General features: G+C 52.1%; 1 protein-coding gene across 1 annotated transcript in view; it reads left to right on the forward strand.

The window, feature by feature from the left end:
* TRRAP (transformation/transcription domain associated protein) overlaps positions 1-15,447 on the forward strand; it is an 885,394-nt gene that overhangs the window by 248,712 nt on the left and 621,235 nt on the right. Inside the window, exons 27-28 of the mRNA XM_078664902.1 lie at positions 3,636-3,797; positions 5,220-5,316. Of these exons, the coding sequence (XP_078521028.1) occupies positions 3,636-3,797; positions 5,220-5,316 (259 nt within the window). The remainder of the gene's footprint in view (positions 1-3,635; positions 3,798-5,219; positions 5,317-15,447) is intronic.

Genomic DNA, 15,447 nt, shown 5'->3' on the forward strand with positions numbered 1-15,447 from the left:
GCTCACGGCTCACTGTCCGCATCGCACTGGGTGCAGCTTTCTTGTGGGCCTGGTGAGCGATTGTTGCTCTGCGGCGCCTCTGTTCCTGCTTGCGGTGTGGTGGCAGAGGAGGTACGGTTTTGGCATCTCCCGGGCTGCTGGGCGACTTTGGTGGACGTGAAGGGGGAGTGAATATGTCCAATATGTCTGTGCTTGTCTAGCCTAGCATGTGGGCTGTTGGCGACTTTCTCTGGGTGTGGTAAGCAAAAATCAAAGAATTCAGTGAATATGGTCACTGGCCATGCCCGGTCCTCTCCCCCGCCAAGTTTCTATGGTTTTACTGCCTCATTGTTTATGGAGACCCTGTTTTCATTGCACCACACTTGATGTTACACTTGTGTATGTGGCTTTTGGTGCATTTAGGGTGTGAGGATGCAGTTTCTTTAATGTCTTCATAATTCACACCAGTCTCCCCCCCCCCCCTTTCAGGACGAAACAGGAGCTGTGGCTCAGTGGCATGATCGTCTGCTTTTTTCTATCACGGGTCCCTCGGCAGCAAATGTTTCTGGTCCCAGCTATAGTCGTACATTGTTGTATAGCTGTCTTTGTAGATAGTGGCAGTAATGCCGATCCGTGTTTGGACAGTCCCGATCGACTCATCATGCAGCAGGGCCTTGGGTTGTTCCTGCTTGCGGCGGTTTTCTGCCTGACTTGTGCAGCTGTGAAGAAAGCTGGCAGTGGGTGTCTCAGTGGGTGGCTTTGCACCTGCTGAGGTTGCTATTGTATGCACCATTCACGCAGAGTGAGTTGTCGGTGCTATTGTATGCCTTTGCAATGGCTGCCGTTATAAAGAATGAAACACACCCATAACTAAACTCGCTGCAGGCAAGTTGCTTCTTACCAATAACTAGCTTTAGAGCACTAGTGACAAATTCACGTTGTGTACATACTCATGCCATCTGGTGGTTGTCTGTGTAATGAAACTCCGGACCGATACAAGACACGTTTCTTTTGCCCTTTTAATCTATCCCGTATTTAAATATTCTACACAGAAAACAGACCTGTATCCTCGGACTGTTGCCGTGGGGAGAGCAGAATAGACAAATGATATATGCATGTGATTTCTTTATTATTGCGACAATGGCAGTGGAAGGGACTCGTGCTGCAGAGCTCATGCTTGTAGTGGAATGTCGCAGCTAGAAAAGGCAGCGCATGTGGACTTTCTGTAATCTTAAACAGGGCAAAGATTCTGCTTCATGGTGAGCGTTGAGAGGTAGGGAAACAAGCGCAGGGGAACAAGCCAGGTGTGCACTGGATTATGTGGAGTGCACCCAGCCGCCAAAGAAGACAGCCTCCCAGGTATTGGCTTCATCGAGGCAGCCATGACCCGATGAATCGCGCACTTTGTACAGGAATACATGACAGGTGTACGCCGTCCACTCAGAGGCGATAAAACAGTAACCTACTGCCACGTTGTGGTTTCTGGAAGAGTAGGCCCGCAAAGACTACACAACCCACAAACAGTCTTGTGCTCAGGGATTTAAGTGGGCCGGGTCCTGCCGGTGCTCAGCACTGGCAGTTCTAACAAGCTTTGGGACCTTATAAGTGTTTAGCCATGCAACAGTTGATGTTGTTGCACCAAGGATATTGTGCTGCATAACTAAACACTTATAAGGTCCCAAATGCGAAACCTATTGGCTATGCCAATGCTTGTTGTTTAGTTGAGACCTGCATGCAACACACCCACGTGTTTTAGCCCCATAGAGCTTAGAGGTGCATAAAGAAAGTGGTGGGTGGAGGAAATAAAGACTCCCCATTACTAGTACACAAATCCATACAAACAATATATAAATACAGAAAGATTTTACATTACAGTTCCTCTGACATCGTCATTTTCTGATGTTGCTCATGTATAGATCATCTTCCTCATGCTCTGTGGTAATTGCCGATGTCACAACTTATGCGTCAATCAGTTCTGTCTGCGAGGAAGTCCTCCACAGGAAACAGTCACCACCACCTTTGCCTGTTCGGCCATCATCTGCTCAAAGGTTTTGCACCCTCGTCTTGATCTCCGTCCTATACATATCCACTTGCGCCCCCACATTAGAGCTTTAGTGAGGTCTGTCATTTTCATTGCAAAATGTGTCCACCCAGTAACATGCAATACCCTGGGGCCAATGAAGTAATGTGACATTGGTCCAGTCCTAATGGCCAGAGGCTCCTCTTGATGTCGATGGGTCATTGTGCCGGGCCAGCTGCCACAAATTGGCCCTCTCCCTGTAAATTAGGAGTCTTGCCACCACTGGGTAAGAAGGGGCCACTGGTCTGGCAAGAGCTGTGCATCTTTTCTCCACAGTAAAGAATTTGGATAAGCCTCCTGTGCCACCCCTGTGGCTAGTCAGTCCTCCACGTACAGCTACATGTTGGACCCCTCTGTTCTCACCGGCAGGCCAGTTATGCACGCATTGTTCCTTCTGGACCTGCCCTGTGCATCTTTGGCCCTAGATTCCAGATATGTAAGCTTTTTTCTGTGTTCCACAACCTGTTTGTGCAAAAGGTCTCGAAATGGCCATAGGCTACTCTGTTTCTGTCTCTCCCATTAATATCTTTCTCTGATATGCCTTAGTAAACTGTGGTCTGTGGCCACTGTGTCAGTTTTCAACTCTAGGACTACTCGTGCTCACAGTTGAGGAAAATATTGTATTTATTGGTGTTCCGAGGAATCCACACTCGCCTCTTGCTCCATGCTACCTGGCGAGTTTCTGGGCGACTCATGTATGGTTGCAGACGCGGCATCTGCGGCTGACAGAGATACCTTAAATTGCTCAGATTTGTACATTGTCGCTCTTTTACAAGGTTGGAAGGGTAAGAGTTCACAGTGGCAGACTCCAGTCAAAAGCAGTTCAAAGTTCTCTAGATGACAGTAAACCCTGGCAGTAGAATCCATTACTCAGATGTAGCTGGGTGATGGTAATCCATTACAAATAAAGCGGTGCACTGTCTTTCTAAGTTCCTCCTCTTTTGCCGCAGCAGGTTGCAAGTCTACCCGCTCTGCTGATTGCACATCCTGACCTTGAAATGGATCACCTACAGGATGAGGGATTATCCCACGTCCTCAGTGACCTCCCCTGAAGGCTGGATCTCCCTATCATACTCAAATAATTATTTTCATGAGAAGACTCAATAAAAAAGATGTTCCTTGCTGTTTGCTAGGTAGTGTCTAGTGAAGATCGTCTCAATAGATTTGTATAAAGTCAGGCCTACTCGGTCATCTGCAGTTGGTCTGTCCAGAGCCTTCGTTCCAGACACAGCTCTTCATAGACCATCATTGAGACTATCTTGTGTTCTTTCTTTCTCAGCAGCTTGCACAAGATTACGAGATGTGCACATAAATTCAATAAGTTGTCATTTTACTGTTTTTTAATACTTTGAATACTCCTTTAACATATTGCATGAGCATCTGTGCTTTGGTTTCAGTGGTGTATAATTGCAGTGGTGTCTGAGTGCTTCACTGCTTCTATTTCAGACCAGCCTCCTCTAGGCACTCACCAGTGATTGACCCGATTACTTCAGCTTCCAACTGATTTTCTTTCATATTCTGTATTCTGCACTTCACATTTTGCAGTTGTTGGACATCAGCTTGTTTTATTTTTAAGGTCCTGCAAGATATGGTTCCACCCAGAAAGCACTTACTTCGACATCAGCCTGCCAATGCCCAAATTGGTCTAATGGAGGGGAATACCTTCTGTACTACTCTGCAGCCCAGACTCTTTACCATGGATCTAAATGTTGGGGAGCATAAATTGTTCTACACAGAGGTATGTATATCTTCTGTTGGCTGGAGTTCTTGTTATGGTATGGGAAATATTCCTAGTATACTTTGTCTATGACACAATCACTTTGACATCTGTAGATTGAGCTGCAGGTTAGATTTGTGAGCAGTTTGTGGCAGATTACCTACTATTAAATATTTTCGGATTGTGCCCTAAAAATTTCCCATTTTGTAGTACTATACTGCTTCAATAATATACTGGTGCATAATGCTTGACTTAGCATTAAATTTAAGAGTATTTGAAGGATTGGTTTTGGTGGCCTAACTGCTCCAAAAAATCTATATTTCTACTGGTTTCTTGAGTTCAGGCTTGGGTCTTAAGGACGTATGTACAAACACAGTTTCCCATAGACCCAGAATGGGTTAAACCCTTTGATATATCAGGCCCTTAGTGTTCTCCTGGTACTTGAAGATAGTGTTTTAAGCCTAACTGAAGATATAGACAGAGAGACGTCTTCTGATTGTTTCTGAACTTTAAGCCCAGCCTCTAGTCTCCTGTCGGGGAAAAGAAAATGGCTCACAAAAGGAACTACAACACTCTTACCTAGCCAATACAAAAGAGGATGAGAAGAGAAGGAATGTAGAATCAGAATAAGTCTCATTACCTTTCTGTCGTTCATAATCTTTCAAGGCTCCCTGCGTGTCACATGCCACCGATGATTAGGGTATTATAATGAAGCAGAACCCTTTCTAATGGAAAGTAGACCAAAATAACACAGATATCACATGGACTTCCTCATTACCTGCCAGAGACTCTCTGGTCCTTGGCAGCCTTTAGAATAGGCAGCTGGTTTTGTAGGTTTGAAGTTCACCTGCGCTGTACTAGCCTGGGCTTACTTTACCCATCTCTTTCTTTTAATCATTCAAGTTGTTTCGACTTGCTTGGTATTTGTTTTTCTCTGGGTAAGTTATGAAGCAAGATTTATAGGCATTAGCAGTGTCACCGGAGTATGCATGTGCAGTCTTCTCAGTCAGTCTTTAAATGCTTGAAAAATGTTGTACTGAAACCTTATGTTGTCTTTGGCTAAACCCTTCGATACAATAACTCGTAATCCCTCTGCTAATTGTTGAAGCCCTTTAGTCCCTGTAATGCTGAATTTTGTGTGGTTCATTAATGACTTGGTTTTATTTAGTCTGACCAGTGATTAACCAGGAGGAGATCTGGCTTAAGACCACAGCAGCCTCATTTGGAACTGTTGAACCAGGTTAGAGTCCTGGTTTCAGATGCAAGTATCCTGTGATTACGGGCTATTTGCTTAATATCCACGTGCATTCCTTAAAAATCTGGTGCTCGTGTAAAGTGCTTTGCTGCACTTGGGCCAAATTTGCGCTCTAAAAATGCATAAATAAAACACATTTGAAGAAAACTAAACCCAGGACTACATTAATGTTGTTTTTTACATTTCAGTTGCTGAATTTATGTGAAGCAGAAGATGCAGCATTGATGAAATTGCCTTGCTACAAAAGCCTTCCTTCTCTGGTACCCCTACGAATTGCTGCTCTTAGTAAGTTGAAATATCCTGTTTCTATTATGTTGTAATGAGTATATACACTGTTGAGTGTGGTATTCTGAAAGATCTCTTAAAGTGTCTGTTTACATTTTTTTAAATTGTTTTAGGCAGAAGTCTCTAATAGGTGTTTTGTACTCTGAATGACTTTCCTTGATTCATGTTCCCTGGGTCGAGTGCCTGCTGCTCTCTGGGGCCTGAAACAATGCAGATCCTGGGACGAGGTCTCAAGCCTCTTCCCCAGTATGGGCAGGGTTCACGAAGGGGGAAGCTTCAAAGGCTTGCCGCCTTTGTGAGCTTCCCCAGGCCACTTGCTGCTCTCAGCAACTGATCCCCACTGGTTCTGGCCCTCACTTTGGGCGGGAGAACCGGCAGGAAAAACAAGTGAGGAAGAGAGGTGTGCCTACATCTGCCAACTCCACCCCTCAGGTGTGGGAGGCAAGGTGAAGCACAGCTCTCAGTCCACGCCATCTTGAAGATGGGGGGACTTATCCAACCAGGGACAGGCACATGCGACCCCTACCACTGGAAGGTGGTATAATGGCAAGCTCCCAGCACCATATACTCTTAATGGCAGCACTGTACTTACAATGTCTAAGAATGGACTTCAACACTGTAAGGGTACAGGGCTCATGCACCTGTACCCTCACCACTGGTATATTGCACCCAGCTAGAGGTGTGACTGACCTATGCCAGTGCAGTGGGTTGTAGGCATGGCACACTGGGACGTGTGCCATGTCGACTCTTCACTTTGTTCTGCAAAGGCAGTCTGTAAGTGTACTGGTACAGGACCTCTAAGGGTGGCTCAATAAGTGCTGCAGCCCTTAGAGGCTTTCTCTGCTCACAGTTCCCTAGGTACCTGTGGTACCATTTACCAGGGGCTGGCTTGTGGCTAGAGATGCCAATTGGGTTTAGGCTTCAATGCAGTTTTAGGGAAAGAACATAGGCCCTGGGTACCTGATTAGCAGGAGCCCAGGGCACACTCAGTCAAAGTACATCAGCAATTCCGCAAAAAGTGGGGGCAACCTTGCAGAAAGAGGACACTTTATCACACATACTAATATGCATGTTAACCACTTCCGCGCTGCGTGAATTTCCGCGTTGTGCGGGATTTGGATGGCCCCAGGCCGTCAGCACATGCCCACCGTGACGTCAGACAGCTGGGGGCCGTCTGAAGCACACAAGGAATTGAATTATTCCTTGATGAGCTCTAGTAGTCAATCAAACCGAGCCCAATGCTGTTACAAAATCCCATGCCCTGCTTCAGTCATGGTTATCTGAAAGAGACACATGAGTGATAGATTTCTTACCTTAGAATATCCCCAGGCGTCAGACTGGATCCGGAAAATTTTGCGTAGCAATACCCCAGCGCGCCGGCAGGCGTCGTCCGCGGCTCCGCGTTAGTCATTTTTTGACTAAACTTCTTGATCTTCTTGATCATTTCTCTAAACGAGTCTTCGACTCCTACGGTGCCGGTAGGGATGCCCGAGTTCAAACCCTGTTCCAAATACAACCAACTAATGTCGGTTACAGACCCCCATCGCCGGTGTCTTCAGTGTCTAGGCCTCGAGCAAGCGACTGGAGCTTCGGCAGTCGGCCCGGTGCCGCTCCAGGTCCTGGTCCCACAGGAGGTCGAGGGACAGGTCGCGGGGTCGGAGCCCTCGTAACTCCGGGAGTCTGCATCAGTCTTCAGGTTCCTCCTCAGGTAAGAGGCATGAGAGGTCGGAGAGACGTCATCGACCTCCCGACCCACCCTGACGCTCGCACGACACGGCCGAGGGTTCGGGGGACACCACCCACGCGGCGGATGTCGCCACCTGCCCCACACCTTCCGGTCCCTGGGCACGGTGCGATGCCAGAGGAGGTCGAGCGGTACCTCATGGCCATGAGGTCCCTCCCTCCTCTGCCGGGTTCCGGGACGCCTCCGGGCCCAACGGTCCTGGCTGGAGGGCCTAGCGGGTCGGGTGCTTCGGCTCCGACGCCGTCGGGTGCTCCGGCTTCGGCGCCGCCGGAGACTTTGGTTCCGGCGCAGCAGGCCCTCGCTGGATCCGGTTCCGGATCCGGGTCGTTGCCGGTCGACCTCACGACCTCGGCGGCGCCGGCCCTGCGGGTGTCGCCCCCGGCGCCGCCTATGGGCGATGCCGTCCCCACTCCTAACCTCGATTCGGTTCCGGTGCCAGAGCGGCTCCGCTGGGAGCCGCTCTCAACGTCATTTGGAGATTTCTATTTCCACGAACCGGCCCCATCTGTTGACCCTGAACTACAGGAGATGGGTGACGAGGGTGATTGGGAGGGGTCTATGGACCCTCTGACACAGGAGTGCCAGTTTCAACAGGACTGGACATATGAGCTTGGGGAGGCCAGTGGAATTGACACTTCGCCAGACACTGGATTAGTCTCCCCTCCAACCGTGGCTACGGAGGAGGGGGCTGCCTACAGTGTAGTGTTGACGCGGGCAGCCAAGGCCTTGAGCCTGACGCTCCCCGTCGCGGCCGTGAAGACTAACCTCCTCACTGAGGTCCTTAAACCGCAGGCATGCTCCACTGAGCCTCTGCTGCTGTTTAATGAGGCCTTGTGTGACGTTCTTGTGGGCACTTGGTCCAAGCCCGCTACAGGTCATCCTGTGGATAGGAATGTGGCCAGACGCTACCGCCCGGCCCCGGGCGACCCTTGCTTTTTGTCCACCCACCCCACCCCCGAGAGCCCGGTCATCCAGGCCTCCACCTCCCAGACCGCATTCCCGACGGCTCCGCCCGATCGGGAATCCAAGAGGTACGAACAATTCGGAAAGAAAGTGTTCTCGTTCCTGAGCTTGGGACTGTGGTCAGTCAATACCGCATGCCTCTTGGTCCGCTACACCCACACCCTCTGGGACACGGTCGCGGACGTGCTGCCACAATGTCCGGAGGAGGCCCGGGCTAAACTCGCCCAAGCCCTTGCGGAGGGTCGAGATGCAGCGCGCTATTCCATCCGGTGTGGGCTGGATACCACGGACTCACTGGGCAGAGCGATGGCAACAACGGTGGCGGTTCGACGCCACGCCTGGTTGAGGTCCGCCAACTTTTCGGCCGATGTCCAGGCCACACTCCTGGACATGCCGTTTGATGGCCGTCGCCTATTTAGCGACGAGGCAGACCATGGGCTGGAGCGTTTTAAGGACTCCAGGTTTACTTCCAAGTCCTTGGGCCTCTCGGCCCCACGCCAGCAAACGGGTGCCTTTCGCTCCTTTTGTGGCCAAGGAAGGGGTGCTCCCACACGTGCTGCCAGCCACGCACCGCAGACTGCTACACAGCGTGGTGGCGGCCGTGGAAACCGCCGTGGCGGCGGTCGGGGTCAACGGCGAGGCCAGTCCACACCTTCCCCTGCAGCACCTGCCTCAAAACCCTCCTAGTCCGTGCTTTCAGGCCCATGTGACGCCAGTGGGGGCAGGGTTCGCCATCACCTCTTCCACTGGCGCACTGTCACGTCGGACAGGTGGGTGCTGCAAATCGTCCAAAGGCGCTACTCCCTCCCCTTCGAGACGACCCCTCCAGCCATGCCACCGCGATTCCACCGCATGTCGGAGGATCACTTGCAACTTCTGCAAGAGGAAGTTACGGCCCTCTTGGCCAAGGTGGCCATCGAGCGCGTTCCTGGGCCAGAAGTAGAGTGTGGTTGTTACTCTCACTACTTTCTGGTACCCAAGAAGGGCAAAGGGGGCCTACGCCTTATCTTGGACCTACGGAATGTCAACGGCTTCCTCCGGAAGAAGAAGTTCAAGATGATGACTTTGGCTCAGGTCTTAGCTGCCCTGGACCCAGGAGACTGGATGGTAGCGTTGGACTTGCAGGACAATTATTTCCACATCCCCGTCCTGCTGGCCCACTGGCGCTACCTGCGGTTCACGGTAGGCCACAAGCATTTTCAGTTTACCGTGCTCCCCTTTGGCCTTACCAGCGCCCCACGGGTGTTCACGAAAGTGATGGCGGTGGTCGCAGCTCATCTGCGCAGGTTAGGGGTTTCAGTCTTCCCCTACCTCGACGACTGGTTGTTGAAGGCGGGCTCGCCCCAGACAGTCGTCAGCCACCTCCAGACGACGGCAGACCTCCTGCACCAGCTGGGGTTTTTCATCAATGTGCCGAAGTCACACCTGTGCCCCTCTCAGAAGCTCCTCTTCATCGGAGCGGTTCTAGACTCTGCGCAGTTTCGGGTTTATCCTCCCGAACAGCGGGTTCGGGATATTCAGGCTCTGATTCCGATCTTTCAGCCTTTATCTCGAGTCTCGGTCAGGTTGACGCTGTGGCTTCTGGGGCTGATGGCCTCCTGCATCCTTCTGGTGCATCACGCCAGGTGGCGGATGCGGGCTCTGCAGTGGGACCTGAAGTTTCAGTGGGCCCAGCATCAGGGCAACTTGTCCGACCATGTCTTGATCTCGGAGGGCACTGCAAGACAGTTGCAGTGGTGGCTCACGGACCGCGATTGGGTCAGCGGCAGATCCCTCTTCCCTACCCCACCCGGAGCACGTAGTTGTGACGGACGCGTCCCTCCAGGGCTGGGGAGGCCACATGGGGGAGGCGGGGATCAGAGGCCTCTGGTCTCTGGCGGAGTCCCGGCTCAACATCAACCTTCTGGAGCTGCGGGCGATCCGGCTTGCACTGAAGGCATTCCTCCCCTCTGTCCGGGGGAGTGTAGTGCAGGTGTTCACGGACAACACCACCGCCGCCATGTGGTACTGCAACAAACAGGGCGGGGTGGGATTGTGGACCCTTTGCCAGGAGGCCCTGCGCCTCTGGCAGTGGCTGGAACATCAGGGCGTGACCCTGGTAGTTCAACACCTGGCATGTTCCCTGAACGCCAGGGCGGACAAACTCAGCCGTCGGTGCATGATGGATCACGAATGGCGGCTGAACTCGGACGTGGCGCGAGGCCTCTTTCAGCAGTGGGGAGAGCCTTGGTTAGATCTATTCCCACAGAAGAGAACGCCCAATGTCATCAGTTCTGCGCATTGGAATTTCCAAGGCGGCACTCGCTCGGAGACGCTTTTTGTCACGAGTGGAGTTGCGGTCTATTGTACGCCTTTCCGCCTATACCACTTCTCCCCAGAGTGCTGAAGAAGATCAGGCACGATCGGGCCCAAGCCATCCTTGTGGCTCCGGACTGGGCACGGAGGTTCTGGTATCCCGAGCTACTCAGCCTGTCTGTCGATCCCCCGATTCGGCTGCCTCTTCAGGAGGACCTTCTGTCGCAGCAGCAGGGGACGGTCCTCCACCCGAACCTGTCCTGTCTCCACTTACATGCGTGGAGATTGAGCGGCGGCAGTTGAGGTAATTTGACTTGCCTCCTGAAGTCTGTAATGTCATTCTGGCAGCCAGGCTTCCCTCCACAAAATCGGTATACGCCTGCAGGTGGAAAAGGTTTGTGGCATGGCGCACAGCAAAGGCTGTGGATCCCCTTTCTGCCCCTCTTTCAGAGGTTCTCCTCTTTCTTCTTTCTCTTGCCCAGCAGGGCTCTGCTGCGGGCACTCTTCAGGGCTACCTCTCTGCCATTTCCGCCTTCTTAAGGCTCCCTGATCAGCCCTCTTTGTACAAGTCCCCCATTGTAAATAGGTTTTTGAAGGGCATCACCCATATGTTTCCTCCAGTTCCTTTTGTGATGCCTCAGTGTGACTTGAACCTTGTTCTCACTTTTCTGATGTGCGCTCCCTTTGAGCCACTTCATAACTGTCCTCTTCGCCTCCTTACTCTGAAGACCGCTTTCCTGGTTGCCATCACCTCTGCCAGGAGAGTGAGTGAGCTCCAGGCCCTTTCCTCTAAGCCTCCTTTCCTTTCAGTCCATCCGGACAAAGTTGTGTTGCGGAAGTGACCCTTTCTTCTGCCCAAGGTAGTCACAGCCTTCCACATCGGGCAGTCCATCACTTTGCCCACCTTCTTTCCACCTCCGCATCCCCCGAAAGAGGAAGAGAGGCTCCTCCGTCTGGACCCAAAACGTGCACTCTCATTCTATTTGGATCGCACACGCCAGTTCCGGGTGGATGACCAACTCTTGTTGGTTACGTGGGCGCTAAGAAGGGACGGGCGGTGCACAAACGAACCATTTCTCGATGGGTCGTCTTGTGCATCAAGGCTTGTTACTCTTTTGCTCGTAAGGAGCCTCCTGTGGGGTTTCGTGCCCATTCCACACGGGCCACGGCTGCCCTGGGCCGGGGAGTCCCATAGCAGGACATCTGTCAGGCAGCTACTTGTCCTCGCTGCACACGTTCGCAAGACACTACTGCCTGGACAGCCAAGTCTGGAGAGATGGCTTTTTCGGCTGTTCCTTTCTCCAAGACTTTCTGGTGTGATTATTGGTTCGCAGACCCACCACCGGGGTTGGTATTGCTGGGGTATCTATTCTAAGGTAAGGAATCTAATACTAACCTGTTTCTTTCAGATGCACAAGTTACTTACCGTCTGTAACGATATATCTGTAAGAAACAGTAGTTAGTATTAGATTCCTTACCGCCCCACCCATCCTCCCCGTTCTGCAAATCGATATCTAGGGTTAAGGTCATCCCCTTTTAGGGCCCTAGTTTTATGGCACCAGTGTTGGTTTTTATCATGGCTCTGCGTTTTCTGGCGCGGAAAAACTGTGTATAAGAACGTCAGCGCGCGAGGGCGGTGTCTAAGTACTCCGGCGACGCCTACCGACACGCAATGGTACTGCTACGCAAAAGTTTCCGGATCCAGTCTGACGCCTGGGGGTATTCTAAGGTAAGGAATCTAATACTAACTACTGTTTCTTACAGATATATCGTTACCGAAGGTAAGTAACTTGTGCATCAAGACCATGTGCTCAATCCACTCCGGCTCTCCGTCACACCCATTCCCGCACCACGTCTTCAACAGAGCAAGCAGCTCCATCTCACCCCACCTGTGCAATGTCATCAATCTCTCCCTCGAGACCGCGACCTTCCCAGAGATCTGGAAACGCGCCGAGATCAACGCCCTACTCAAAAAAACCTAAGGCAGACCCAAGAGACCTCAAGAACTTCTGGCCCATCTCTCTGCTCCCCTTCCCGGCCAAGGTCATCGAGAAAACCGTCAACAGACAGCTAACCCGATACCTCGCGGAAAACAGAATCCTGGACCCTTCCCAGTCAGGATTCCGCAGCAACCACAGCACAGAGACTGCCCTCATCGCCGCCACCAACGATATCAGGACCCTTCTGGACAACGGCGAGACCGCAGCACTCATCCTCCTAGACCTCTCTGCCGCATTCAACGTGGTCTGCCACCGCACACTACGCGCCTCCACGCCGCAGGGATCCGAGACAAGGCTCTGGATTGGACCACCTCCTTCCTCTCCAGCAGAACCCAGAGCGTCGCCTCCCCCATTCTGTTCCAAAGCCTCCGAGATCATCTGCGGCATACCCCAGGGATCCTCCCTCAGCCCAACGCTGTTCAACATTTACATGTCCCCGCTCGCACACGTAGCCAGACAGCACGACCTCAACATAATCTCCTAAGCCGACAACACTCCGCTGATCTCCCTCACCAAGGACCCCATCACCGCCAAAGCCAACCTCCACGAAGGAATGAAGTCCGTCGCCGACTGGATGAAGACCAGCCGTCTGAAGCTGAACTCTGACAAGACGGAGGTCCTCATCATCGGCTCCAACCCTTCAGCCTGGGATGACTCCTGGTGGCCGACGGCACTGCGGGCAGCCCCGACACCCACCGATCACGCACGCAACCTGGGAATCATCCTCAACTCAACGCTCTCAATGACCAAGCAAGTCAACGCCGTCTCCTCCTCCTGCTTCAACACCCTCTGCATGCTCCGCAAGATCTAAAGATGGATCCGACAGATACAAAAAAGACAGTCACCCAGGCCCTCGTCAGCAGCAGACTCGACTACGGAAACGCCCTCTACGCGAGAGCCCCGACCAAGCTCATCAAATGACTACAACGCATCCAAAACGCCTCGGCACGACTGATCCTCAACTTACCACGCCACGGCCACATCACCCCCTTCCCGAGAAACCTGCACTGGCTCCCCGTCAACAAGAGGATATCCTTCATGCTCCTCACCCACGCACACAAGGCACTCCACAAGACTGGCCCAGACTACCTCAACAGACGGCTCTCCTTCTACATCCCCAATCGCCAGCTACGCTCCGCCGACCTCTCACTCGCCACCGTCCCGCGCATCTGAAGAACAACCACCGGTGGGAGATCCTTCTCCCACCTCGCCGCTAAGACATGGAACACCCTCCCACTGAGCCTACGACAGACCCAAGACCTGCTGACCTTCAGGAGGATTCTTAAGACCTGGCTGTTCGATCAGTGGCCCCACCGAGAAGAAGTCATGTCTCTCTTGGCCAGTGTAGCTATAGAGAGGGTTCCAATGCCAAAAGTTGGCTGTAAAGTGGATTTCTGTTGTAGTACTATCCAGTTTTTGCCTGGCCTTTGATACCATTTTGACAGAGTACTGGGTCCTTACTAATCAGGTTCCCAGTGCCAGTGTTCTTTCCCTAAACCCATACCACAATTGGCACAGCTTCAGACCCCCTAATAAGTCCCTAGTAAAAGGTATCCTTGGTACCTAGAGCATTGGGACTGAAGAGGGCCCCTTAGGGACCCTTCACCAACGTCATGCAAAGTGCCACTGCAACCTGCTTCCCTTGGTGCAGTGAAAAATGACAATGTCGACATCGCTAACTGCCTATGTACCATATCCAGCAGCACTGCCTAAAGTATAGGTAAGTCACTCCTCGGAGGACTTACAAGCCCTAAGGCAGAGTGCACTATATCTCGGGTGTGAGCTGAAGGAAAGAGCCCCCCTTTTTAGGGCTCGGCCTACGCCCACGAAGGGGGTGGAGCTTCGAGCTCCTAATGCTAAAGAAGAAAGAAAGGATCTCTAGGGCTCTGAACAGACACATTCCTTAGTGTATTCTGTCATCTGCCTAGTGATTCGTCTTCGCTGTGTTGTGTATGTAGTAGCGTTGACGTGATAGGCTGTAAGTAATTTACGCGTGCCCGATGTGGCATATTGTGTGCGAGAACGAGCACGGCAGAGTGATTAATCTTAATTACGAGCTGTCAGAGTGCCCGTGTAATGCAATCCAGATGGTGCGAGCGCGTTCACCATTGCATGCAACAGAACAGTGACCCGGTAAGCTCGCAGATGTCCTCCCTCTCTCCTCAGCACCCCTCCCACCCCCTCTGAGTCGGGAAGCATGGCCTGTGTGTACTGGGTGTACGCAGGCGCGACGAGGGAGCCCTGTGGAGGGAGGGGGGAAGAGGAGGAGGATGCAAGACAAGCGTATGGGATACCTAACTGTGAGCAGCCCGCACCGGCTGCTGCCTTATCTCTGCTGCTACAAAAGGGGTCTGCCCTGCGAGACAAGGGGCTCTTCCGGAGCACGCAGCAGGGGCGGAGGGGCCCCCGCAAGCAAAGGGCGCACTTGCCCGTTCACAGATGCATCCCCGTCGGCTCTGACTGGCCGGACCTGGACTTTTATGACTGTTTGCAGGGAGCGTGCGGGATGAACGATGCCAAGCAGGGAGGTGAGTCGGGCTCCGCGCAGGAATCCATTGCGGGGGTGCTCAGTCTTAATTCAAGGACGAAAAAGAGTCAAGATAGGGGATACGTGTAACTGCACAACACCGGCCCCAGTAGGGGCAGTGTTGTGAGGGGTGGCTTGTTCTGCGTGACGTCAGAAAGGTGTGCTGAGCTATCCTGCTCAGAGCAGTACTCCATGCACCTTTTTGTAAGGAAGAGAATAAACGTTTCGCCCCCTCATTGAATGAAATGCCTGTTCTGTCTTGTGGCTGCTGCTTCATGGGGGAAGGAGGGGTAGTGCTACTGCAGTCTCCATTGAAATAAAAGAGGACTTACATATGCTGCCCAGGAAAGTGGGGCGGACATGCAAACAAGTGCGGGCGGTTTTCTTTCTTTTTTCCTCGCTCTTTGCAGCATCTAAGAGGTTGGGGTGCAACAAACCTGGCACACTCATACCTGCAAACTCTTGTGTGCGAGTATCTCATTTTTTGTGTGTGCAATGTTTACAATTGTTGCATCCTTGCTTAAAAATGCGAGTATTTCAATGTTTTAGTTATGCGAAGTCTCTTCTTCCTCCGTGAATGAAAAGGAAAAAAAAACATTATT

Source organism: Lissotriton helveticus, chromosome 10 (genome assembly GCF_964261635.1).
Source record: "Lissotriton helveticus chromosome 10, aLisHel1.1, whole genome shotgun sequence".
Taxonomy (NCBI): Eukaryota; Metazoa; Chordata; class Amphibia; order Caudata; family Salamandridae; genus Lissotriton; species Lissotriton helveticus.